Source organism: Manihot esculenta, chromosome 17, assembly GCF_001659605.2.
Source record: "Manihot esculenta cultivar AM560-2 chromosome 17, M.esculenta_v8, whole genome shotgun sequence".
Lineage (NCBI taxonomy): Eukaryota > Viridiplantae > Streptophyta > Magnoliopsida > Malpighiales > Euphorbiaceae > Manihot > Manihot esculenta.
This window is the reverse complement of record NC_035177.2, coordinates 35,061,056-35,089,022: the sequence shown is the minus strand read 5'-3', so window position 1 is coordinate 35,089,022 and position 27,967 is coordinate 35,061,056. Positions and strand designations below refer to the sequence as shown.

The 27,967-nt window shown below is 39.3% G+C and overlaps 1 protein-coding gene and 1 pseudogene across 1 annotated transcript; one reads left to right on the top strand and one right to left on the bottom strand.

Moving 5' to 3' along the window:
* Positions 1–547: 547 nt before the first annotated feature.
* Positions 548–6,338, bottom strand: LOC122722264 (annotated as a pseudogene).
* Positions 6,339–16,974: 10,636 nt separating this feature from the next.
* On the top strand, positions 16,975–19,180 carry LOC122722263 (myosin-4-like). Its single transcript, XM_043952467.1, has 2 exons — positions 16,975–17,853; positions 17,924–19,180. The coding sequence occupies exons 1-2, from the start codon at positions 16,975–16,977 to the stop codon at positions 19,178–19,180; spliced, it is 2,136 nt and encodes a 711-aa protein (XP_043808402.1).
* Positions 19,181–27,967: the final 8,787 nt, after the last annotated feature.

The following is a 27,967-nucleotide window of genomic DNA, read 5'->3' as shown; positions in this document are numbered from 1 at the left end:
TGAAATACATGAAAACATTTCATAAAATCATAGTTTTACCCTTCTAGAGGTTTCCGACATCCGAGGCCCCACCGGACGGTAGGGATTCCGATACCGGAGTCTAGCCGGGTATTACAATAAATATACACAGCAAAGTGTGATTTGGGTAACTGGAGCATATATATATATCATGAGTATTTAAAATAAGCAATTAAGGTCTTATAAATTTCTCCAACAGTAATTATGTTAATGACGTGTGTCAAGTAACGTGTACCTTATTTCAATCATCAATCGGCCTGATTGTCAAAAATGTGGCGAGCAGCATTTCAGATGAGTGCAGGTTCTCGAGGACCGAGTGAGTGCGGGTTCATAATTGGAAATGCTGTTCGCACCGATCTACTCACATGATGCCTAATCAGTGGATTTCCAGCTATTCAAAAGACCAAGTTCATCATGGAGGGCATTCTTAAGATTTGGGAGGTATTGCGCCTCCGGATTCAACCCCTCAGAAGCACAAAACAATAGCAAAGTGTTACGACGTATGCTCGTTTCCCCTCCGTTTCTCTGACTGTGATTCCCTTTTTTCGTCCCCAATATATATGGTAGTCAGGTAATAATATACTGCTGTTTGCTCTTGCTTGCTCTCTCTCCTGAGTAAATCTGGGTACCAGTATCTGTTAATATTTGAGATTCAGTACATCTTAAACATTGTGACTGATAATCATGTCTTCACTTGCAGATGGTCTTCAGTCTCTTTGCAGCCTGAACAAATCCCGCAATCACCTGCAGCTCGTCCATTTGCTGGGACCTAAAATGCCTCTGAACAACATCTACTAGTTGCTCTTTAGATGGGTTGGGGATAGCATCCACAAGATTGAAGTGTCTCCAATATTTCCACAAGGCAGCCATCTCTAATTCGCTGAGGTCAACTTTCACGGTCCCACAAGGTGTAGAAACAGAGCCTTTATACTGCGAATCACAAGAGAGGGACCCGCTCATAGTCTTGTGAGATGACCCATTGATTTATGCGTCCAATGCCTTGATCTATGGGACTTTTGGGTGTCCTCGAATGCCGTGTCAGATCCATTTCAATGTACATTATCAAATTCCAAATCATCGTGTCCCACAAGGTGTGGAAACAGAGCCTTTATCCCACTAAGGGCATTCCTCTGTAGCTTTACTTCTATGCCATTTGTAAGAACCAGCTAATGTCAGCCACCAATTAACAAGCCTCCTCCTGCAGAGGGAAACGCCTCAGTTGACCCAACAGACAAACACCATGGACCCCCAAATAAGTGGTCACCCAGTTCAGTTGATGGATCAACAGGAGTTGGTGATCATCAAGAGAAGGCATTTCCTGATAAAGACAAGCCATAAAAACGCAAGGGAGTGACGCCACCACACAAGCCTGGACACCCTCCTGCAGTTGGTACAGAGGACGCAACACACAGGCCACCAGCAAAGAAGAAACCCCCACTATACAGCCACAGGCCTCCGTCATCCGATTAAGCGCCCAACGCCAGAGCTGGCCTATTTAATCAGAGGTTGAAGGCTTGCCGACCTAGTAATCTAACCAATCTATCGAGCTCTTGATTGTCCGACCTGCGGGCTTGACCATGCAGATCCCTTGATGCCCTAATCAAGCGTTCCTTCGATGCTCCGGCCAGCGAAGCTGTTTCTTGAGAGCAACGAACTCCAACCCATGAACAAATTGATCTTGGATTTGAGGAATTCCATGTTATCGACTTGGCCGACCTGCTCAGTCAGGCCATCGTGCTCTGCTAAATTCAAGTTCGAAAATTGCACTTGTCTTCAAGCTGGCCAACATCAACAACATCATTGCCTCCGATCTGAAACGCGAGTCCGAGCTCAAGCTTGCTCCGACCTCGAGCACAAATCCAATTTCGAGCTCGGGTCCGACCCCAACTTATAATTTGAGTTCCTTTCAGTCCTGCTCTTGAGCTTGGACTCAAAGATAACTCCGAGCTCGGGTCCGACCTCCACTTATCTTGAGGACAGTCTGGCCATCCGACTCAAAATGCGAGACCGACTTCTTCTTCCGACCTGTTGAGTTTGATCTGCTGGAGCCTTCCCACTCAAAAGTTGATCATCTGGTGGTGGTGTCTGCTTTAATTCTTGAAGGTTGTGGTTTCTTCCTTTGCATACGTGGTGTCAGCTCCATCATGCCTTCATATCTGGTCCAGTTCGGTGTCGCGACGACCTCACTTATTGGAGCTTGACCAGACCAGCGACTTCTTCATCAGGTCGGCACGCCTTTAGCACCATCATATCTGTCTATCTGGTCCATTTCCACGTCGCTCCGACGTCATTTGTCGGGTCTTGACCAGACCAGCAACTTCCTCCTCAGGTTAGTGCGTCTTTGGCAACTCGAGCTCTTTCCACTCCTGCTATTTCTACATATATATATATATATATATATATATATATATATATATATATATATATATATTATTTTTATTTATTTATTTATTTTTATTATTATTTTTTTTTTATAACTTGGAATCTTACAACCAACCTGCCCATCTAACCCTTACAATATATATACGGCCGACCTCACAATCTCAACAAATATGTATATTATGCATTCTTTTTTCTTTTTACAGAAAAAATTAAAATTTATACTTACAGGCAAGCACTGCGATCTGAAGTTTCACCTCGTCAGATCTCAAAGAAAAAGTTCGTAGTAATAATATTTAATAAATGTTAAAATAAACAACGAGGGTAGGAAAATGAAGATTAAGAGACTGTCAAGATATTCTTACACCAGCTGGGTCTTTCTTTTCAGCTGGGTTACTGTAAATCTCCAGCTTTCTTTTTCGTGTAAGCTTTCTTTTTTGTATTGTCTCCCTGTCGCCCCGATGCTTTCCATCTGTCCTGAAATGCGACTCCAACCTCGACCACGAATCTAGTTTCGAACATGGATCCGACCTCAACGAGCAATCTATCGCTGTGGTCGTCGGATTTGCTGAGTTCCTTTCTGTCTTGCTAAACACGGCTCCGACCTCCTTTTTTCTCACGGACTCCTCTTCTCTTTCTCTCACCTTCTTCTTCTCTTTTTTTTTTTATTTTTTTTTAATTTTTTTTATATATACAGCGGACCTCAGAATTTCAACAATACATATATTCCTCACCCTTTTTTTTTTCTTTTACAGAAAATATTCACCAGACTTCAAAGAAAAAATCAGCCGTAATAAAATCTAATAAATATTAAAATAAATTATCTGAAAGACCATCAAAATATTCTTTAGCACAATGAACCTTTCTTTTCAACTGGGTTATCTGCTCAAACTTTCGTACCTTATGTGGATCTGAAAACTTTTGAGATAGTAAAATCTCTTTCGTGGAGGGCACATTCCCGGCCAAGCTCGGCGAGGGGTTAAAAGGAATGGGTGGTTGGTTGTTTGGAGTTGTAAGACTGAAAAATAAGAACCGCTGCCCCTCTTGGGCAGAGCTCAGATTATTTGGAATGACGTTAAGGTTATTTTTTTGGTGGTTTGCCATTGTGGATCTCAGTGGGTTTTGAAAGTGAAAACTCCGGTGATGAAAAGATCTCCTTCGTTTCCCACAGACGGCGCCATTTGATAAATCTTTTCCTCTTCCTAGTCCATGATAGATCTGGTTTTCTTCTGGGTCCCTTCTTGCTGGGCTCCCTGGTGGATCTCTCCATGTTCTTCTCGATGTTGGGACCTGTAAAATAAGAAAGAATGGTCAGGGGCCTATCGGGTGTGCCCCGGCAGAGGCCCTCCGACGCTCAAGTCAGATTTTATGGCTCAGGGTAGTATATTCAGGCAAGAGTTGCAGAAAGAATAAAAATGGTGTCCAGGAAGGAGAAGGAAGAAGAAGAGAGAACCCCCCTTTTGCGTGGCCTCTACCGTGATATATATATCTGTCTCTCTGCCACAATGCTAGCTGTCTTCTGCTGCCCAGCTCTGTATGTACGGATGTGTCAGGCGCCTGCTCCATGCGTAACGGCCATTAATTCTCCTCTGATACGCATGCGGAAGGATCCATCAGCGGGGCAGATTAGTCATTTTCCTCTTTCTGGGCTGGGTTGAATGGTAGGGCTGAAGTTGAGCCTGGTGAGGGCCTGATTATTGGGCCGAGAGGTTTGGGCCGGCTTGATTGAGGAATCTAGGCAGAGTCTGGCCCTGTGACTGAGCGGGCTAGACCTGACTCTCGAGGGGAATATTGAAGCTTTCGGATCATGGACTGTTTTCAGGGGCCTGGCCTTTAGGCCGGGGTGAAGAAATCCAGCAGTCATCAGTTAGAAAATGAGATATTGTGTGAGGTAAAAATATCATATTTTGTCAGTTATTTAGATGTTGTATGTTATTATTACTATTCAAATATAAAAAATAATTACACACTTATACAAAATGAAATAATTCATACATAAAAGACTGAATCAACATATATTTACCTTATATATTAGAGAGATTGATAAGACATATATAAAAATTTTGTTAGAGTTCCATCTCTACCTTTAAATAGTTATTTACACAAAAAATTAACTAATTTAAACATTTAAATTAACATTATAATTTATTTAATATTTAAATTTATAAAAATTATATTAATCAATATAAATTAATTATATTATCGATAATTTATTAAAAAAAATAAAAATTGATCACGTATGTATTGATTATATTTTAAATTTTGCTAACTGTCTTTGAACTTTTATATATTAATAAAATTAGATGAGCATAATTTTAAAATTTTATGAAAATTTAAAGTTTAATTCACCAAAATTTGAATACAATTAGTAATAAATTGAATTATTTCTGATTTCTTTTTATAAAATAATTAAAGATATGGTTAATTTACATTTAATCCTTATGATTTTTATAATTTTATAATATTAAGTGTTTAATAAATTATAATTTTAGTTCAAATATTCTATATATTAATAAAATAATAAATATATGTTGAGAGTATGTAAAAATTTAGCATAATATGATGAATATTCCGTAATAACCAGTAAATAAAGTATAGGATTTAGCATATTTGATTAAGAACAAAACATGTAGACACTTTTATTTCATTCAAGTTAATAATAATAAGGAAAAATTACTTTTTTATTATTGAAATATAATTAATAAATTTATCATTATAATTTTAAATTTTATTATTGATCTTTAATTTTATTTAAATTTAAAATCCTTCCATTCAAAAATTTTATTACGATAATAATTTAAACCTAGTTCAAAAAACATATATTAAAATTCTTCTTTTCTCATTCTTTTATTATTTATGTCTAATCCATCGTCTAAAGTCATAAAATTTGTATTCAAAAAATTCATTTTACAATAATTGATGGAGGTGACAGAGGACCTGTTGGCAACATAAACAACAAGTGTCATTGGTGGAGACGCAACGAATAATAGGCTAGGACCACTGATGCGAGCGGGAGCAACAACGCCAGCGGGAGGCCAGTAAACGCAGGCGACGACAAGCAGCAGCATCAAGATCAACAAAAGGGTGTTGATTTTTTGTTTTTCATTTTTGATAATTTAGAATTTATTTATTTTAATTTTTATTAAATATGTTGAGTTTAAATTTTAAAATTTGTCATAATTTTTATTTAATTTTGGAGATTGAGTTTATAATTTCTATTATTATTTTTATTTATAAATAAATGTTTGTTGTTTTAATTCTTTACTAATGAGAAATTTTTAATTTTAATAAAATTAAATTTTAAAAATTAAATGTTAAATTTTAAAGAATTTAGTTAAGACATTTTTTCTTTCATCAATGATTTTTTACAGAAATATTTTTCATTTTGACGTCATTAAATTTTAGATATTCAAGTATTAAATTTTAAAAATATAACTATATGCATTAATTTATAAAAAATTAAAATAAAAATGGAGAAAAAAAATCACCTAATAAAAATTAGGCGATCAAATTACCAATATGATTTGTTTGCTCCAATATGCATGAAATGACCTCAAGTTTACCATTTATTATTAGATTTACCTTGCTGCAATAATGAGGAAAAAATTCACCCAATTGAAAACGTTGTGAAAAACAGCTGCCTTAATTTTTTTTTTTTTTTTTTTTTAATTTTTGGTTTAGAATAGACAAACACCCTTTTTGTCTTGACCAGTCTCCAGTGGAAACATGTCATTGCTTCTGCTTCTGTTCCAGCAAAAAAGCAGTAGTAATTCCAAAGCACTGACATTTCTGTGCACGCCGCCAAGCCCAAACAAAATATTAGAAACCAACATAGCTTCAAAAAAAAATCCTGAGTTGAAGCAATCATAAGGTAACTCCACTCTTTGGCTCCTTGCAGCTAAAGCATGTTTGCTTGTCCCCCCTTTCAGCTGCCTTCTCATTAGTCATCAGTCACGTCCTCTCATCATCACAGCCAAAAGAAAGATTCCACCACAAGCCATAAAGAAAAAAATTCAAATATAAATCTTCTACTTATGTGACTTCCGTCTTCATTCTTCTCAATGGATCATGTGGAAGAGAACGAGAGTCCATCAAATGGAAGAGCGCATGAAGATGATTCTACGTGTCTTTGCAGTTGGAGCAACTCTAGCACTGGCATGCTTAAAAAGCATTTTGGTGATGTTCTTTGTCAAGCAATGGCCTGCCAGGGTCTTCTTAATCCTCAATATTGTTCTCTTAGCCATTTTCTTCACTTCCATTCGTTCAAGCTCAAGTGAAAACCAGGAAACTAGATGTAATGCAGAGTTGAATATTCACGAAAGGAAGAGAAGAAAACAATGTGGCTGGTCTGCAACAGCCAAAGCTGTAGTATAGAGGGACCTCTCTATTGCTTTACTTTTCTGCTATTATTCACCTAGTAATAAGCTGCAGATGGACCTCTCTTTAGCTTTACTTTTCTGCTATTATTCACCGAGTAATAAGCTGTAGAGGGACCTCTCTATAGCTTTACTTTTCTGCTATTATTCACCTAGTAATAAGCTGCAGATGGACCTCTCTATAGCTTTACTTTTCTGCTATTATTCACCTAGTAATAAGCTGCAGATGGACCTCTCTATAGCTTTACTTTTCTGCTATTATTCACCTAGTAATAAGCTGGCCACCTGCTACCAAACAATTATTACTATTTGAAATCAGACCCGCTTAATTATATAATTATAATTAATGCTCCATAATTTTTTTAATTTTAAAATATAAATTATATCCATCTCAAAAATAATAATAAATTATATTTTAATTTTTAAATTTTAAAATAATTAATAAATCAATCATCATATTTTTAAAACAAAATACTTAAATAATTTTTAAAAATCCTTTAATTCATAAAATTTATTAGTCAAATATTTGAACATGCTCAAAAAAAAAATAAAAAATTTTAATATCAATAATACCCCTCACTCTTCATCTCATGCAATCTAATATTTAATTGGAAAAGCCCCATTATCTTCAATAACTCCCACACTTATCCAACAACAGCTATAAGAGAGATCTTCCCTTATTTCTTTCAATAATACCCCTTTCTTTCCTCTTCTCGTGCATATAAATCCCTTCTTGACGAGCATTTTTTTCATATTATATATAATTAAAAAAGTAATTATCATTTCATAAAGAATTCAAAAATATTTTTAAATTATTTTAGCGTATTTTAGCAGGTCGCCGAACTGCTAAATTGGTGATGGAATTGACATATTCGGCACTCAAAGTGCCGAATATGTCCGCATGACCAAATGAGCACATCCATATCTCATGTAGTCATGCATTTCTCTTTTGCATACAGGTTCACGTACCTGCATGCAAGTACGTGAACTGCATGCAAAATAAAAAAAATTATTAATAATTTTAAATTTATTAAAAAAATTTATATGATGAATTAAATAATTTTAGATTTTAAATTAATTATATTTTTTAAAAATAAATATTTATTTATTTTTAAGAGATAATAATTTTATATAAAAATAAATTTAAATTTTTTTTACAAATTTAAAAATTAATTAATAAATTTTTAAAAATTATAAAAATTACATACATCATTATTTAAAAAAAAATCATCTCAAATACTTTTAACTTTTATTTATTAATATTTACTATTCACATAATTTAATTTTAAATTATAAAATATTATTCTTTTTATAATAAAAGTGCTCATGACTCGTGAACCTGTCCACATGACTACATGCATATGGTCATGCATGAGTCATTAACACTTTTATTATAAAAAGAATAATATTTTGTAATTTAAAATTAAATTATGTGAATACTAAATATTAATAAATAAAAATTAAAAGTATTTAAGATGAATTTTTTTAAAATAATGATGTATGTAATTTTTATAATTTTTAAAAATTTATTAATTAATTTTTAAAATAACGCGAAGACCAGGTGTCCAGATGAGGCATTGGGGCAATGGTAAGTAATGTTATGATATGACAGGAAGACCACGAATATGATGTTGGGACTATTTGGTGACAGGTTTATTCTTGATGTGAATTGTCTGTGATGTGACGCATTTCATGAAAGCATGAATGTTAATATATGTTTTTACTATTATGCTCACTGGGCTTTATAGCTCACCCCTCTCCCTTAATCCCCAGGTTTGCAGGTACAAGGTAGACCAGGAGGTCAGCAAGAGTAGAGTCTTGATGCATGTAATAGATAGTTGTGGACATGAAGTTGATGTAATGTAAAAGTATAGTATAGAAATGTTATGTAACGACGTTATGGATGTTAGAGTTGTGCTTGACCATAGTATGATGTAAATCCCTTTTGGTACATGATTCTAGATGTGTAATGATGTTTATATAAACCAAACTCAATACATGTTATGTCACCCCATTGGAGCATTGATGAGACTCCAAGGAGGGGTTAATGTTTATGATTATGTCTATGTATAGTGCATGCACAGGTTGAGTTTGGTGAATGAATGAATGAATGAATGAATGACCAATAAGAAAAAAAAATAAATTTTTATGTATGTTGTTGATCATGTATGGGATTAAACAGGTTTACAGAATGAATGTTAGGCTTGCTACGGGTCCCGGCGGCCTTATGCCGACCTGGATCCTAGCGCCGGTAGCGGTCCGATTTTCGGATCGTTACATAGCGCCTATTAAAAAGGCGCTAAGAGTGAAGCCTGATGCCTCTTTAAGAAGAATTAGGCCTCAACCGGAGCTAGCACTAAGAGGCGCCATGCCTCAACATTAAGACACGCCATGTCTGTAACGACCCGGAAATCGGACCGCTACCGGCGTTAGGATCCAGATCGGCTTACCTGGGGGTTAAGGGAGAGGGGTGAAGTCATGGTCATGTAATAGCTAGTGTGGACATGATAAATGTTATGTTAAGTACAGTTATGTAAAAGTATGATATAGAATGTCATGTAATAATGCTTATGAAGGTTTAGAGTTGTGCTTGACTATAGTGTAATGTTATTAATCCCTTTTTAGATACATGGTCTTAAATGTTTATGGATGATTAAGTTTGACCAAACTTAATGCATGATTATGTCACCCCATTGGAGCATTGATGAGGACTCCAAGGTGGGGTTAATGTTAATGTCTATGTATAGTGCATGCACATGTTGAGTTTGGTTTATGAATGAAAAAGAAAAGTTCAAATTTTTATGTATGATGCTGATCATGTATGGAATTAAACAGGTTCACAGGATGTATGTTAGGCTTGCTATGAGTCCTGGCGGCCTTAAGCCGATCTGGATCCTAGCGCCGGTATCGGTCCGATTTCCGGGTCGTTACAATGTCTCATTTCTGGCGCCCCTTAGGCATGGCGCCAGGACCGAAGCCTTGCGCCTCTTATGCTTGGTGCCCCTTAAAGAGGCGCCAGAATTGAGATTTGGTGCCTGTTTGACGGACGCCATGTAGCCTTTTTGGCTGTCATCTGGCATCCCAACCCTAAATTCACAATTCTCTTTCTTGCAATCCCTAATTCACAAATAAAAAACCTCCTACTCCTAAATTGGCAAAAAGCCCCAAAGAGGTTAGTGCAGTTGGAAGTGTCCTTTTTTTTTCTGCTTTTGCTTTGGGTTCTCCTTCTGAAATTTTTGCATTTTTTTTAAAAAATAAAATTAAAATAATATTTTTGATATCCTCATTTATCATAATTTTGAGATATTTAAAGTAATTTTATATTTAAATAAATTACACTTTTGTCTTTACATTTTAATATAATTAATAGATCAGTTTCTCTATATTTTTAGAATCAAACACTTAAACACTTATATTTTTATTCTCTCCAAACCGAAGGTTCATCCGTCTTAAAATCTATTAAATAAAAAGATAGAAATAATTCTAAAAACACTCCTAATATGAATCAAAAGACTTATTTTCTTTTCTTTTAACATTCAACAATTTTTAAATACTTTCATCCAGCAATTATAATTTATTTAATAAAGTCATTGATCTCCATATTTCTTGCTCACACCACCTCCCCTCAAAATATTATTACTACCTCTATTCGAAATATTACAATATGGCCTATAAAAAACTTGCTAGTTAACTCTTCCATTTCTTAATTACCAATTTCTTTAGCCTCCTTCTGACTAGCAAATAAATTAGAGCCATCCATATCTTTGAGATTATTAAAATCTACCCTGTTTAGAGAATCAGAAAAATCTACATAAACAGATATATTACCTCCACAAACTTCTAGCTTCCTATCAGGCACAACACCACTAAACTCTAAGTGTTCATCCTCCTTCAAATCCTCATCTTTCATGGTTTTTCATCTTCAACTTCCTCGCACAAGGTACTACTTTAAGCCATTAAATTTTCATTTAATTTTGCTACTGTGGAATCCTTTCCTTTCTCAATTGCCCTATCAATATATTATCAAGGAAAGAAGTCTTCTGAATTCCACCATTATTCATATCAACATCAACCACTGTATTTATAGTATCACTAGCATCCAAATTCTGAGCTTCAATGTCATCACATTTGCGCCCTAATTCCACATTATCTTTCTCATTTTCATTATCTCTATTTTGCTCTCACTTTAACCCTCATATCAATCTCCTTGTCATCACATAATGAAATTATAATTTCTAAATTCACAGGTATTTTCCGGTATAAAACATAGCAGCTAAGATGAAAATTCTTATTACGCTTGTGATTTTCTCAGCACACTCTTTCTTTCTGCCACCAAGCCATAAGCTAAGTAAGAGGAATAGAAACGCTACAACATTAATAATCACTTATTGAATTGAAAGTTTCTATCAGATACTCAGAAAAAGAACGGGAGATTTTTAGGAGCATTCAATTTCTATCAGATGCTCAGAAAAAGAACGGGAGATTTTTAGGAGCATGAATGCAATCTCGATGAGGGTGTTTTTCAAATTTAAGATATTTCCCACTTCTTTTTAACAAATTTTATGATGGGAATAAAACATATAGGGATTTAAGTATTCAGTTCTAAAATTAAAGGGATTAATGTATTAATTATACTAAAATTTATAGACTAAAATATAATTTACTTTTTATATTTTAAGAAAATTACCTCTCTGCTTGTATTATATACACTGTAATACAATATATTACAATTAAAGTTTTATTAAATTTAAATAAAAATTTTAATTATATTATATTATATATAATTTTAAGATTTACTCGAATTAATTAAAACATTATTATATTTATAATCTATTAAAAGTGAAAGGAGAGGAAAATAGCAGCTTTGCTAAAAAAAACCCCTATCTGAATATGATATTTATAAATTTATTTTTATTTAAAACATTTTAAGATTTTTAAATAATTATATTGGTGTTATATTTAAACCCTAATTGTTAAACATTTATATCAGTATTTAGCTAAAATTATTGAGAGTTTATTTTAGCATTTGATTCTATTTAATTATAATTTTATTTCTTATCTTTATTTTTATTTAAAATCTTTTAAATTAACTAAATAATTATATTGTTATTTTATTTAAACTAAAATTGTTAAAATATTTATATTAGTATTTAACTAAAATTATTGAAAGTTTATACTAATATTTATTTTTATTAAATTATATTTTTATTATAACCTAAAAATAAAATTAAAAAATTAACTAAAAAATCATTTTTAAAAAATTGAAAACTTTATTTGTTTTAGTGACACGTTGAAACTGTTGCTGAGAATAAATGTAGCGATAATGCTAAAATTTCTTCAGTACTATTATACCGTATAAAACTTCTTAGTATATATTATATTTTAAAATTTCTAATGAAATTTTTTACTCTCGAATAAAATTATTTTCGCATTCACAAAATTAGTCTAATGATAAATATATTTAAAAAAATTTGAGAGATTTTAAATTCTACTCAATTTAAAATAAATAAAATAATTTTTTTTATCATTATTACGCGTCACTATAAATTTTAAAACTTTTTAGAATGAAATTTTTATCTTTAATAATCTTTAATAACTAACATACTAATGGATAAATTAAATTTATATAATATATATTTTAAAACAATTTTAGTTTATTAATTTTTATTTCTAGTAATTAACATTTTAATGCAATTAAAAAAATAAATAAGTATTAATGTTTTTATAAAAATAAAATTTACAAATAATTATTGATAATAAAAATTAATCATATCTTTTAAATTATAAATAATTAAAATTAAATATTTAATGTAAAATAAAAATAAAAATTTTATTTTTAAATTTAATTATATTAAAATAAAGTTAATAGGAAATTAAAATTTTATAGAATTAAAATTCTATATAAATTTAGTTTATTGAATTAATAATTTTAATTAGTTTAAACTAATTTTATTTATTATTATGTCTCAGAAAACACATATATAATTTTTTTAATTTTTAGTATTATTATAAAATAATCATTTGTATTTTTATTTTTATAAATTAATTTATTTTTTCAAAAAAAAATAATTTTTTTTTAATTCAATAATATTAGATATCTATAATATTTATATTTTTTATATCTATAATATCCATAATATTTAATAGACGAAGGAAATAAAGCAATTACTTAACCTAAGTTTTTAAATTATTTGAATAATATTTTTATTATTAAATTAATTTTAGAATTCATATAAATTTAAATTTTGAGTTCCAACTATGTAACGAATGGTTATAAAAAAATTAATGTATATTAAATAAAATAAATATATAATAAAATTAAAAGAAAGTAAAATAAAAGGTAAAAGTTAATTTCATAATGTAATTCCATTATAATTTGGAAAGTAATAATATTAATATATTTTAAAATATTAAATTTAAAATAAAATCTAGGACAATCAATATACTTTTTTATATATGATAATCTGAGATCCAATAGAGTAGGGTTTTACAAGGGTTTTGTATTACAGAATGATGGTTAATACAGCTTTCTTAGACTTCCCTCAAAAACTTAGTTTGTCTGGGGAGGGTGCTCCCCTTTTATCCTTTTTGCTTTGCTCATGGTGAAGTGTAAAGGCCTCTCCGTGATTGGGACACGCGGCTCTGGCATGCAGATTTGGGTGTACGAGGGTATCAGCCGCCTGCTCCATGCGTAACGGCCTCTGATTCTCTCCATGCGTACATCCGTGCGGATCTGCCAGGCTGTCTGAGTTGGGTCTGGACACTGGGCTGGGCTGAGAGTCGGGCCAGATGCTGAGCCCAAGAGGAGAGGGCTTGCTTGGCGCGGGTCGGGCCGGCCTGAATGGAGGAGATGGGTGAGCCCGGCCTTTGAAGGCATACGGGTCAGGCTTGTCTCGCGTGTGTGGGCCTCTGCTTGATGGGCTTTTGGCTATAGTCGAGGCCCTGGTCCGGAGTTAAGAAATCCAGCGGTTATCAATTGCCCCTTCACCTTCTCGGCAGTTATTGCTCCGACTGTCGAGGGGGTGAATATCAAAAACCATTAATACCGCGTCTGTTCGTGTTCAGATGCCTCCATAAAGTTCTTTCATCTTTCTGGCGTTGCGCAGTCTTTGAGTCCCATCTGCCTTTTCCATCTCTGGCTTTTCTCTATTCTTTCTGTTCTCCGCTGTTTCTGCTTTTCTGTCATCATTATCTGGGCTTGTCTTTTCTTTCCTTTCCGAGGAACGTCTGGCTTGGCTAGCTTAGAGTCTAGTATAACTCTATTTTGTGCTTAGGCCTCAGACTTCAAGTATATATCAACGCCAGTTTTTCTTCGTTTTCAAACTCTCTGTTGGCACAAGGGTTGCCCTCGTTGCAATTTTCTGTCTGCTCCCTTCTTTCGGCGAGATCGTCCTGTTTCATCTGTGGAGGATCCATCTGACGCCTTCTTTAAGTGGCCGGAGGTAATCCTGAGTTTTTGTGTTATTTTGTTTTTCTCTGATAAGGATTTGTTCTGACTCGTATCTGTTTTTGAACTTTTTGCAGTGCCTGAGATAAAAATGGGTCAGTTCAAAAATTTTAAAGATTTAAGGTTACCTTCAGGGGGTCTGAACGAGGCTTTGGAGGTTCTGCTGCTAGGACAGTCGCTGGGTGAGGCTGTTCGGCAAGTTGCTGAAACGGTTTCACCCAGGTCGTCTGGCCGGCCTCCTCCTTTGCGTGTTATTCGGGCTCCTGAGAGGTGCTGGCTCCATATACGTTTCAAGATGCTGAGGGTTCTAACTTGTTCCATTGCTCTTCAGAATATTTCGCTGATTTCCCTGAATGTGCATGGTTGTATCGAGCCTCACATTCGGGTGTAGGTTTGCAACATTCACTTGTTCCATTGCCCTTCAGAATGTCTATCTATGATGGAACAGTGAATGTTGTTCAATACCTGTATCCTGCGTGGCCTTGGTGTGAAGTATCAATATTATGCGGAACCAAGGTCCACCGCACCTCCTGCATCGCATTTGGGTAACCGAATGCCGACCTATGGGGGAAACGCTTTCTCTGAATCAACGTCAGGAGCTTCCTTACAGCGGCGAGACAGATCTTGGCCTTTCTGCCGAACTCACATATCGAGCTGGAGTATCCTCCGGACCGAAGGCTTGAATACTGAGGTCGGATGTAGTCGACGAAGTACCCGGATATGTAAATCCATTAAGAATAGTCTTCCATTCTGTAATGTAGGTTCGGATATGTAAATCCTTAAAGGATAGTCTTCCATTCTGTAATGTACTTTTCTTTTAATGAAATTCCTATTTTTCGTTCATACTTGAGCTTGTTTCTTTCTTTGTTATGGATGAAGTACTTGTATTGTCTTCTTTGTAGTTCTAACTAGCTGAACTTTGTTTCTTCCGAACTAAAATAATAATACTCGGGAACTTCCGCTTTTAGTCGACAAACCGAGTTCCGGACTGACCCAACTCATTGGGAGGTCGGCTTGCTCCCCCGAGATATGCTGTCCGACCTACGAGCTCGATCTTAAGATATAACTAACTGGGAGGTCGGTTAGCTTCTTCCGAGCTGTATTATCCGGCCTATGAGCTCGGCTTTAAGACTTACTCAACTGACTGGGAGGTCAGTTAACTCCACTGAGCTGTACTATCCGACCTACGAGCTCGGACTTATCTTGAGCTTTGTGCTTCTTTGGTTGATCGAGGTCTCAAGTTACGCTTTCCGAACTGGACTGACCGATCTGCGAGCCTTATTTTTCCGAGCCAAAATACTTAGTCGTGAGCTTCTGCTTTCGATTTTCTTCTCCCGAGCTAGAATACCGAGCTGTGAGTTCTGCTTTTAAGTTGAACTCTGAGCCTTTAGCTCTGTATGACTCCGAGGTGTCCTCAGCGCCCCGGTCTCTCAGTATTTATTTTAATAACAATCGCGTCAGAACTTATAATTTTCTAAATAATAAGCAAGTCTGACCTGGACTGTGCTCCTGTTCGCTCGTACTGTTGAGTCTCTTCACAACTTGCCCCTTTATCCCCTTTATTGATAAAGAGGTAAATCTTTGTGGGCTAAGTTACTTTGACTGACGAGTTGGGCTTCTTATGCGGCGCGTGGGCCCTTGAACCCTGGGCCATTATGATGGACTTGGCCCCTGTTGTGTGCAGAGAAGCCCAGCGGTCATCCTTTTGCCCCTCTTTTTGCCCCCTTTACCTTCCCACCGGTTAGCCAACCGTCGGGAGGGTAAACTTCGAGGGTAATTAATGATCGCGCCGCTCCAAGACAAAACTGTACAGATTAAAGTGCTGTTTCATTATTTGGCTGTCATTTCGAATTCCTTCTGCCTTTTGAGGAAAACAACTCCTTTCTGCTTTCTGTCTTCCTGCCATTCCTTCTGCGTTTTTACCTTATTTCATTCTCAGGTACGCTTCCTTGTTCTTCTATGGCGATTTCAGAACTCCCTGATGTTGTTAACATTGAGTCCCACATTACCCCTGCTAACATAACTAAATACATTTCTCGGAGGCTTTTGGATACTCCGCTGTATCTGATTCGGGCACCTCTCCCAAATGAGAGGATAGTCCTTCCTTATCCTCCTCCTCCGGGTTTGGTGGATCCTCAAGAGTATCGTAGTATAGTGTTTTTCTTGAAGCAGAGAGATTTTGGTTTACCACTTCCTTTTACTCCTTTCTTTATTGAGGTTTTTGATTACTTCATGGTAACTCCTCGAATGTTATCCCCAAATTCCATTTTGTTCATGTCTTGTTTCGAGTCTATCTGCCTGGGGTGGGGTTTTGCACCCACGGCCTGTCTGTTTGTTACCTTTTTCCGCCTGGTAAAGGCGGCTCAAAACTTCTATTACTTTTCCCCCCGTAGGGGGCTGTCTCTCCTCACTGGCTACAAGGATTCTATAAAGGGATGGGTAGAGAATTTCCTTGTGGCCGAGCTGAAATCAGGTTCCGGCCGAGAGTGGGAGGTAGATTTAAGGTGGGGAGAGATCTATCCGGGTTGCAACGACCTACCCGAGTTGAGTATTATTGAGCAAGTAGGGTTGCTCCGGCTGACTTCCGTTGATCGGAAGTATGACGTCGAGAAGTGTTTGTACGTGTCTAATCGTAGGGACGTCCGGTCCATGGGTATAGCACTCTGCCCAGTTATTTGGTTTCTCCTTTGCTTGTAATATCAGGATGTATGCTAACTTTCATGATTTCGCATTTTCGCAGCTTCGGAAGTAAAAATGGACGAGGTCAAGTTTCTCAAGAACTTTGTCCTATCTCGGGACAATATTCATGCAATCGTCGACGCCTTTTCAGCTGGTCGTTCAGTATCTGAAGCTGCTGCGGAAGTGGTTCAAGCTACTTCCTCCAAGAAGGTTAGCCGATCTCCAGCCAAAGTTCCCTCTCAAGTTGCAAAGCCGAGCTCTCGCAGCTCCAAGTCATCCAGGCCATCTGGCCGTGGCGGACCGAGCTCGCCTTTGGAGTCTGCCGAAGGGTCTAGGTCTGCTCCAGCCTCCTCAGAGGCCGTGATAGAGGCTTCCTTGGTTATCACGGAGCAGACTTCTGTTGTTGAGCAGGTGGAGCGGGGTACTGCCCACTCTCCTGAGAAGGTATCTGGGGGTAAAGACAAGGAGGATTCCGGGACAGGACTGGAGATCGTCCTTATTGAGGACCGAACTCCAGAGGATCTCACCCAAGATGCCCCTGCCCCTGTGAGGACTGAACCTGAGGGTTCTGGGGTCGTTCCAGCAAAGACCGGGGACAAGCGCCCAGCTCCTCCGAGAACGTCTGTCCCATCTCCAGCTAGGAAGAAATCCAGGGCTACTACAGGGTCTTCCATGGCTCTTCCTCCCATTGGGAAAGGAAAAAGTGCTGCTGCCGAGCTTCCGTTACCTTCCTCTGGCAACGCTTTGAAAGCGTCGGACATTACCTCTGAGTCTCCAGCCAGTGCTGTTGCTGACCTGCTCAGAATGCAGATGTTCGGCGGGGTTACACAAGCTTCTGATCCCCGTCTTCTTGCCCTGACTGGTCTCTTAGCCAGTTCTACTGAGGAACAGGTATCTTTCCGATCTCGTTCTCGTGAAGAGCTCGGGAACACAATCAGGGAGATGCTACTGATGGTAAGTCATTTTTCCCTGTCTTTTCAGTTTGTTCTGTTTTGTTTTCTTGACTGTTGTTCTCCTGTGCCAGGTGACGGGTCTTGTCACGGAGGTGGATATCCGTGATCATTCCTTCCGGGAGTCTGTAGACCGCCGGATTGAGGAAGCGCGTAGAGAGGAGAATATATCTGCAACTAATGATGCGAGGGGGAATCTGGCTGCTGCTCGAGAACAAATCCAGACCCTCCAGGCGGAATTGAACTCTGCATTGGAGGCCCTTAAAAGGGCTGAGGAGGAAACAGCTGAGACAGCGAAGCACACCTCGTCTTTAGAAGATGAGCTGTCTCGGACTCGCAAAGTTCTCCAAGAGTCTGATGAGAGGGCAACGGCCTTGGAGGCTCGCTGCAAGGGAGTTTCGGAGCAACTATCCTCTATGGCGAATGCTCTTCAAGAGAGGAATGAGGCTTTGGGCCAAAAAGCGGAGGTCCAGCGCCAGTATGATGCCTTAAAGGCAGATTTTGATGGACTTCAAGCTCATATGAAGGAGGAGAGAACTCAGAAAGAGGCGGCCCTAGCTCGGGTGCAGGTCCTCGAGCAGGAGTTGAGTGCAAGTTCTGACCGTATCAGAGATCTGACTTCTTTGGCTGAAGAATTCAAACTTCGTCATGATCAACTTAACCAGGAAGTCAGGGCGTTGGAATGTAAAGCTCAGCTGGTACGCGAGCAATGCATAGCGGAGTATCAGGAGTCTGACGAGCTGAAGGAGAAAATCGTTCAGGCCGGTGAGTCGGCTGTTCAGGACTACAAGGACTCTTCTGAGTTTAAGGAGTTTGTAGCTGAGGCCTGTGAAGCGCATCTTGGTAAATATTTAGCTTCTGGTGAAATGAAGAGGGCTATTGTTAATGAAGCCCTTCGTTTTTACTCAACCGGCTATAATCGTGGTTTAAGAGAAGCTAGGTGGGCTCCTGATACCCCGTTGTCAGAGCTTCGCAAGCGTGAAGTAGATTCAGATGGCGAGCCAGTAATGTATGGAGAGGATGATTTACCTATGCCCCGGGGAGATTGCCGTGTTGGTGGCCGGTCAACTGTGTCTTCCTCGGATGACGCCGAGCTGGAAGAAGAGGACGTGGAAGTCCTTGGGTCGAAGGATGACGACCCTGTTGCTGAGGAGGAGAACCCCAACCTTGGGTCGGAAATTGCTCCTGCTGCTGATGTTGAGAGCTCTGATCCAAGGGATACTGAGCTTCCTGCAGATGTTACTGCAAATAGGGATAGTGTGGGCGAGGGAGTTTTAACTGATGTAAGTCCTTTAAGGACTATCTATCCTCCTACTTTGCCTGAGAGGTGAATTGTAATGATTTAATAAAATATCAATTTTTTGAACTGTCCTGGTTTTTCATATGCCTTGTAATGTATTCTTATAAGTGCTGTATTGACCTTTAGCTTTTAGCTAATAGTGTGATCAAATCTCGTACTTTGGTAAACTGACTTGGGCTTCGGATGTAGCCTTCTTCTTCTTTATTTATGCCTTAGACGGTTAAGTTTCTAGAGAATTTTGGTTTTTTCCTTGGCCTTCATGCCTTTGGGTTTTTGAGGATATATGTTTATCCGAGCTGGGAGCCCGGCCTTTTATCTTGGCTAAATTTTTAATCGTTAGTATGCATTTTGGGTTCGGCACTCTTTAGCCGTCGTACCCTCTGCCTCTTTATGAGGTCGGAACATGTTTACTGGCTGGGGTGCCCCGAGCTTTTCCTCGAGGTCGGAACCTAATTTGTTTCTTGATATATATATATATATATATATATATATATATATATATATATATATATATTTTTTTTTTTTTTTTTTTTTTTTTTTTTAGGGTTCTCCTTTTTTGTGAGGTCGGAACCGTATCTTCTGCGAGGTCGACAATATTATGCCCCGAGCTTTTTCAGGTCGGAACCCGCTTTTTACGAATTTGTCCCTGCGTATGATAGGGGAAATTTTCATTTTTCGGGAGGCTCTTAAATCCTTCACCGACCATTATTTTCAGGAGATCTTACGAGATCCTGTTTGTTTTTTGCTCCGGGGTGATCCTGAGGATCCTGGTCTTTTTTATTTTATCCGGGAGATCTTGGGGATCCCGGTCTTGTTTGGTTACCCGGGAGATCTTGGGGATCCCGGTCTTGTTTGGTTACCCGGGAGATCTTGGGGATCCCGGTCTTGTTTGGTTACCCGGGAGATCTTGGGGATCCCGGTCTTGTTTGGTTACCCGGGAGATCTTGGGGATCCCGGTCTTTTTTATTTTATCCGGGAGATCTTGGGGATCCCGGTCTTGTTTGGTTACCCGGGAGATCTTGGGGATCCCGGTCTTGTTTGGTTACCCGGGAGATCTTGGGGATCCCGGTCTTGTTTGGTTACCCGGGAGATCTTGGGGATCCCGGTCTTGTTTGGTTACCCGGGAGATCTTGGGGATCCCGGTCTTGTTTGGTTACCCGGGAGATCTTGGGGATCCCGGTCTTTTTGTGGGAAAATATTATTCATAAAGATAATCACATTGTATAAACAATTTTGCTCATTTTTATCGAAATACAATGCTTTTCTTACAAATATTTCAAGGGAAGTACCTTTTTAGATGCTGGATGTTCCAAGCGTGGGGTTCAGGATTTCCTTGCGTATCTTCTATTCGGTATACTCCTGGCTTGACCACTTTCGTCACTCTGAAAGGTCCCTCCCAGGTTGGCGCTAATTTTCCTGCAGCTGCTCTTTTCCCTGTAGCTTCTAGGTTTCTTAAGGTCAGGTCGCCTACCTTCAAGCTTCTTTCTCTGACCTTTTGATTATAATACCTCGCTGCTCGTTGTTGATAGGCAGCAGTTCGGATTTGAGCTTCTTCCCTCACTTCTTCCAGAGCATCCAGGTTGCTTCTCAATTTGTCCCCATTAGTGTCCTCACTAACGAATTGGACTCGATGAGTGGGAATCCGCAACTCGACTGGGACTACGGCCTCTGTGCCATAAGCAAGTGCAAATGGAGTTTCCTTTGTGGGCGCTCTGGGAGTGGTCCGGAGTGCCCATAGGATGCTATTGAGTTCTTCTGCCCAATTCTCCTTTGCACCATCTAACCGCTTCTTCAACCCTTGGAGAATAGCTCTGTTGGTAACTTCTGTTTGACCATTGGTCTGGGGATGAGCTACGGAGGAAAACTTATGCCATATTCCCATGTTCGTCGTGAAGGCTTTGAAAGTGTTGCAGTCAAATTGTCTACCATTGTCTGAGATAAGCACTCTGGGTATGCCAAATCTACAAACGATATGCCCCCATACGAAATCTATCATTTTACGAGCTGAGATGGTGGCTATAGCTTCTGCCTCTGGCCATTTAGAGAAGTATTCCACGGCCACCACTACAAATTTTCTTTGCCCCGTAGTCTTGGGGAAGGGTCCCAGGATATCGATTCCCCATTGTGAGAAAGGCCACGGACTGGATATGCTTGCCTGAGGAGTGGCAGGGGTCCTGATGGCATTAGCGAATCTTTGACATACGTCACATCTCCGAACAAACTCTTCTGCTTCTTTTTTGACCGTGGGCCAATAATATCCCTGTCTGAATATTTTGCTGGCTAACGTCCCTGCTCCCTCGTGGGCTCCGCATAGACCTCTATGAATCTCTTCCATTACCTTTGTGGCTTCTTCCGGACTCACACATCGGAGCCATGGGCTGGACTTTCCTTTTCTATACAAGGTTCCCCTTATTACTTGGTAGTTGGCCGCTCGAGCAGCTATCTTTCTGGCTTCGTCTTTATCCTCGGGGAGCTCGCCCTTCTCCAGGTACTTTAGATACGGGGTCATCCAGTTTGAGCTCTGTTCCACCTGCAGTACCGTGTTTGTCTTTTCAAATGCAGGGGTATGGACATGCTGTATGTACACTTCATCGGGGAGCTGCTCTAGCTCCTCTTTAGACAACCGACTCAGCAGGTCTGCCTCCTCGTTTTCTTCTCGAGGTATTCTTTGAAACCTGATGTTGATTCCTCGACTTGTGAACTCGGCTTCTAAAGTTTTTACCTTATCAAGGTAGCTTTGCATGATGGGGTCTCTGGCCTGATACACTCCCATCACTTGATTGATTACCAGCTGTGAATCACTATTTACTTCGAGGTCGGTTACCCCTATTTCCGAAGCTACCAACATCCCATTCACCAGGGCTTCATATTCGGCCACGTTATTAGAAGTTTTGAATTCTAGCCGCAAGGCATAACACACTTTAAAGCCCTCCGGCCCCTTAAGCATTATTCCAGCACCGCTGCCCTCAGCGCCTGATGCTCCATCAACATACAACTTCCAGCTGAATTCTTGAGAAGGCTCTCTCTCTCCCCCTTTTTTCGACATGCTTGAGGCTGATTCTCCTTTCTCCTTGTTGAATGTACACTCCGCTATAAAGTCAGCCAGTGCTTGAGATTTTATCGCTGTCCGAGGTCGATACTCCAGACAATAAGGGCTGATTTCCACGGACCATGCCAACATCCGTCCTGAAGTTTCCGGTCTGTGTAGTATCTTCTTTAAGGGTTGATCCGTCATTACAACTCCTTGATGACCTTCCAGGTAAACTTTGAATTTCCTGACCGCTAACAACAGGGCGTAGGCTATCTTTTCGATATTCGAGTATCTGACCTCAGCATCTCTGAGCACCTTGCTAACATAGAAAACAGGTTTCTGCTCCCCTTCTTCCACCCTTACTAAAACCGCGCTGACGGCCTGTTCTGAGGCTGCCAGGTATATCAGGAGTTCTTCTCCTTTTAAGGGGCTACTGAGCACGTGGGGCGAGCTAAGATATTTCTTCAACTCTGCAAAGGCTTTTTGGCAGTCTTCTGTCCATTCAAAGTTTGGCATCTTTCTTAATTTCTTGAAGAATGGCAAACATTTCTCTGCCGACCTCGACATGAATCGGTTGAGCGCCACTACTCTCCCGGTTAATCTTTGTACATCCCTTACACAGGTCGGATCCGGCATACTTAGTATAGCTTCCACCTTCTCCGGATTAGGCTCGATCCCTTTTCCGCTCACCATATACCCCAGGAACTTCCCTCCCCTGATAAAAAAGGCACATTTTGCTGGATTCAACTTCATTCTATATTGATCCAGCACCCCAAATACCTCCCTTAAATCGGCAACGTGTTGCTGGAAAGTTGAACTCTTGACCACCATGTCATCCACATACACCTCCACGTTTCTGCCAATCTGGTTTTTAAAGATCTTATTCATCAATCTTTGATAAGTTGCCCCGGCGTTTCTCAACCCGAAGGGCATAGCTCTGTAGCAGTAAGTCCCATCTTCGGTTATAAATGAGGTTTTTTCCTCATCCGAGCTTTCCATCGGGATTTGATGATAACCGGACATAGCATCCAAAGAAGACATGTAATCAAAACCGGCCGTTGAGTCGACCATTTTATTAATATCGGGGAGGGGATAACAGTCTTTAGGGCAGGCCTTGTTTAGGTCGGTAAAATCTATACACATCCTGTATTTGCCATTAGCTTTTTTGACTAACACAGGATTTGCTAACCACTGCGGGTACATTACTTCCCTAACAAAACCTGCCTCCTCTAGCTTCTGCACTTCCTCCCGGGTGGCCTGTTGTTTTTCTCTTCCCACTACTCTCTTCCTTTGCTTCACCGGTTTAGCTTCAGGGAGGACATTCAGCCGGTGCGTCATTACCTTGGGATCAATTCCCGGCATATCAGAGGGCTTCCATGCGAAGGTCGGCGCGTGACTCCGGATTAAAACCATTACTTCATCTTTCAGTTCTTGGGTGAGGTTGGCATTGAGGCTGAAAACTTTGCTTGCTTCTACTTCTGACAGGGAGAAAGTCTCCAGTTCTCCAACTGGCTCTGTCCGGGCCTCCTTGGTCTCATCCCTGACCTCCAGAACTTCCGAGTCAAGTGCTTCTCCAATTGAGCTCGGCTCTGCCACTGTAGCCAGGTATACAGCCCTTGCTTCTTCTTGACAGCCCCTAACTACTCCCACTCCTCCTTCTGTTGGGAATTTGAGTGCCAGATATCGGATGCTAGTGACAGCCTCGAAATCGAACAACGCCGGCCTTCCCAGAATCACGTTGTAGCACAATGGGAGTTTGGCTACCACAAATACCTCGTGATGAGTGCGAGCTCTTGGCGCCTCTCCCAAGGTGACAGCCAGTTTCACCTTTCCCTCAACGAACACCGGCGCACCCCCGATTCCTTTGATAGGTGACTGGTCTCGAACTAGCTGTTCCTCCGGAATTCCCATCTGCTGGAAAACCCGGTACGGCAGTAGGTTAACCTTACTCCCGTCATCTATCAGGACCTTCTTTACTCGGAAATTATTGATGACAGCCTCAATGACTAGTGCGTCATCGTGAGGCATCTGAATGCCTTGTGCATCTTCCGGAGAGAAAGTAATGGTCATAGGAGAATGCTCCATGATCTGCATGACTTCACCCTGGCTGATTTCCCCTTCTCGATTTCTCTTCTTTCCTCGACGGCTCATCCGTCCTCCTGTTCCTCCAACAATCATATTAATGGTCCCGCTGGATCCATCGTTCACTGGCCCGGCTCCTGTTTTCCTCGGCATCTGGGTTGCCGGTCCGGGCTGAGGTCTCTGCCCCTCCGGTTTCTTAACGAAATTTTTGAGATGCCCCCTCTTTATTAACCTTTCAATCTCCGTAATCAGCTGGAAACAATTATTCGTATCATGACCGTGCGTCCGGTGATACTGACAGTACTTGTCAGGGTTTCTTTGGTCTGCCTCCGACCTCAGGGGTCTTGGCCACTGGAGAAAATCCTTATCTTGAACTGCCATGAGCACTTCGGCTCTGGAGGCGTTAAGGGGAGTTGGCTTTTCAGGAACCCACGGAGGAAGCGTTCTTGGTTCAAGCGCTCGTGGAGGGGGAGGAGGCCTTTGTTCCCTTCTCTCCCAGGCCTGCTTATACGGCTCAGGCCTCTTCCCATGCTTCCTCTCATGTCTCTCCGGCCTTTTCTCCTCCGGGGCTTTTTCTTTTGTTGCCATCCCTTTGGCAAATCTGCTTGTCACTAAGGCATCATCCTGCCTTATGTATTTCTCCGCTCTCTTCATTAACTCGGCCAGTGAGGTCGGAGGTTTCCTGCTCAAAGAGCCGAAAAACTCGGCAGAGGTTGTTCCCTTCTGCATAGCCTCCACTGCCCTTCCTTCGTCTAGCTCGGGAATCTGCAGGGCCTCCGTGTTAAAACGAGCAACGTATTCTCTAAGCGATTCTCCTGCCTTCTACCTCACTGTTTCTAGATAACTCGTCTTTCTATCTGCTGGCACCCCGGCTATGAACCGGCTGATGAAACGAGTGGCTAGATCTCCGAAGCTTTTGATGCTTCCGGCCTCCAGACTATTGAACCATGCTCGTGCTGGTCCCGAAAGCGTTGTTGGGAATACCTTACACATCAATGCATCCGATAGAGTTTGCAACTCCATGAACGTTTTATAGTTCATGACATGCTCCCTCGGGTTGCCAGCTCCGTCATAGGCAGCCATTGACGGCATCATGAATTTCTTGGGGACAGTCTCTTGCTGTACCACCTTCGAGAAAGGAGAAGAAGTAGGCAAGGAAGTTAGGCTTTGATCCTTCTTACCTAGCTCGGCTAAGAGCTGTTCTTTCAACTTTTGCAATTTTTGGTTCATCTTCTCGTCTCCCGAGCTACCTTCCTCTTCCTCTTCCACTTCCGTTCCCGTCTCCAGGGTTGTTTCAGCGGCATAGTTATCTGCCTCCTCATTTTCTATCATTTCTTTCGCCCTCCTCGCATGGATTCGGGCCTGTGGTTCTTCTCCTTCTCCGGCATCATGGCTGTTTGTTCGGAGGTGGTCAGAGGTGGGTCGGGGCTCATTGGTTCTGGGTTCCTCTACTACTGGGAGTGCATTCACTGGGGTGCTAAGACTCCTCTGTTGCATTATCTGCCCCAACCAGTGAGCAGTGGTTTGTAACTGGAGAGCCATGGTTTGAATGTCCTGGTTGGACAGGGTCATAGTGGGAGCATTCCCTGCCAAGCTTGGTGGTGGATTAGGGGGAACAAGTGTTTGGTTATTCATCGCTGTGGGGCTAGAAAAAGAAAACTGCTGCCCTTCTTGGGCAGAGCTCAGGTCATTTGGAATGTTAAGGTTACTTTCTTGGTGGTTTGCCATCGTGGATCTCAGTGGGTTTTGAAAGTGGAAACTCCGGTGATGAAAAGATCTCCTTCGTTTCCCACAGACGGCGCCAATTGATAATCTGAGATCCAATAGAGTAGGGTTTTACAAGGGTTTTGTATTACAGAATGATGGTTAATACAGCTTTCTTAGACTTCCCTCAAAAACTTAGTTTGTCTGGGGAGGGTGCTCCCCTTTTATCCTTTTTGCTTTGCTCATGGTGAAGTGTAAAGGCCTCTCCGTGATTGGGACACGCGGCTCTGGCATGCAGATTTGGGTGTACGAGGGTATCAGCCGCCTGCTCCATGCGTAACGGCCTCTGATTCTCTCCATGCGTACATCCGTGCGGATCTGCCAGGCTGTCTGAGTTGGGTCTGGACACTGGGCTGGGCTGAGAGTCGGGCCAGATGCTGAGCCCAAGAGGAGAGGGCTTGCTTGGCGCGGGTCGGGCCGGCCTGAATGGAGGAGATGGGTGAGCCCGGCCTTTGAAGGCATACGGGTCAGGCTTGTCTCGCGTGTGTGGGCCTCTGCTTGATGGGCTTTTGGCTATAGTCGAGGCCCTGGTCCGGAGTTAAGAAATCCAGCGGTTATCAATATATAAATTATAAAATTATTTTTCAATTAAAAATTAAAAAATATTATATGAATAAAAAAATAACATTTTATTTTTTATTGAAATGGTAGCAAATTAAGATTAAAATAATATATACAGATATATTTTTAAAAGAAAAAAAAATAAAAAATGAATTTCTAAATTTCATTCAAATACTATAAAATTCTAATTTGAGAAGAAAATGTTATACCCAACTGTTAATAAGTGAGTAACGGCCATTGGTAACCGTGGAGTACAACTAATTTAATGACCACAGTTTGAAATATACTTATCAATAATAAAAAGATTAGATATAATTATTAAAATTAGTAAAATTTATAATTTTTTGACCATTTATTTATTATATTTTATTTTTCTCTAATAGTTTTGTAGGTAGTAAATATAAAATAAATGAATTATGTTACTGTCAAATTAATAAAAAAATCATAAATGTTTTTCTAATTAAACTCCTTTTTAACCTCAAAAAATTCGATTCCGAATCTTCCATAAATTCAACGAATGCAGCCTTTTTATTTTCCTGATCTTTTCTTTTTCTTAAATAAAAATAATATATATATATAGTTTTTATATATATGAAGTTAATTTTTTCATTAGATTTTAAGTTAGTGTTGATCGCCTAGCAGGCTGCTTGATGTTGAATCCATTTAAATGTTGCACCACATCACAAATACAGTACTATTATCATTTGCATTTGGAGGCAATCACTAAACAACTCATCCTTCCTTTCTAAATTTTAATACCAGTTCAACGTCAGTCTTTCTGTTAAATAATTAAAAAATTAATTATATAAAATGACATATAAATTTATTAAAATCTATATCTTCTACAATATGTTAGTAAAAAAACATAATATAGAATAACAGTATGCAGTTGCATTTACAGTTTTAATTTGATAATAAATGCATTTAAATAAATATTAGAGATCGATTCAACTCTTTAATTTCTATTTTCCATTTAAAAATAAAAATAACAGTGAGCAGTTGATAACTATTTTAAAGTTTAACTTACATGTGGGATTGCAGGCTCTAGCATTGTCAATTTGAGTATCATCCTATATGGCTGTTTAGTTAATCATTTAATGGATTGTAAAAAAATATGGAGTTTAATTGTTAAATAAAAAAAAAAAAAAAACAAAATACAATTGTAAAAATTTGAAAATGAGAGAGTTATAGTAACATCAATTCAACTTTGCTTGAATAGACGAGGAAGAACTCGGATCCACATTTTCCACCAGTTCTTTGGTACCTTCAACATATATAGCCCGAGCGTGGAAGCAGAGTAAGACTGATTGTACCCAAAATAAAGCAATGGGATTAAAAAAAAATAATAAGAAAAAGAAAAAGAATGCTGTGCAAGTGTCA

Excerpts from the sequence above, each read along its gene's own strand:
- LOC122722263 (XM_043952467.1), top strand. The coding sequence starts at position 16,975 with ATGGACGAGGTCAAGTTTCTCAAGAACTTTGTCCTATCTCGGGACAAT. Across the intron at positions 17,854-17,923 it reads TCAGGGAGATGCTACTGATG|GTGACGGGTCTTGTCACGGA; the intron begins GTAAGTCATTTT and ends CTCCTGTGCCAG.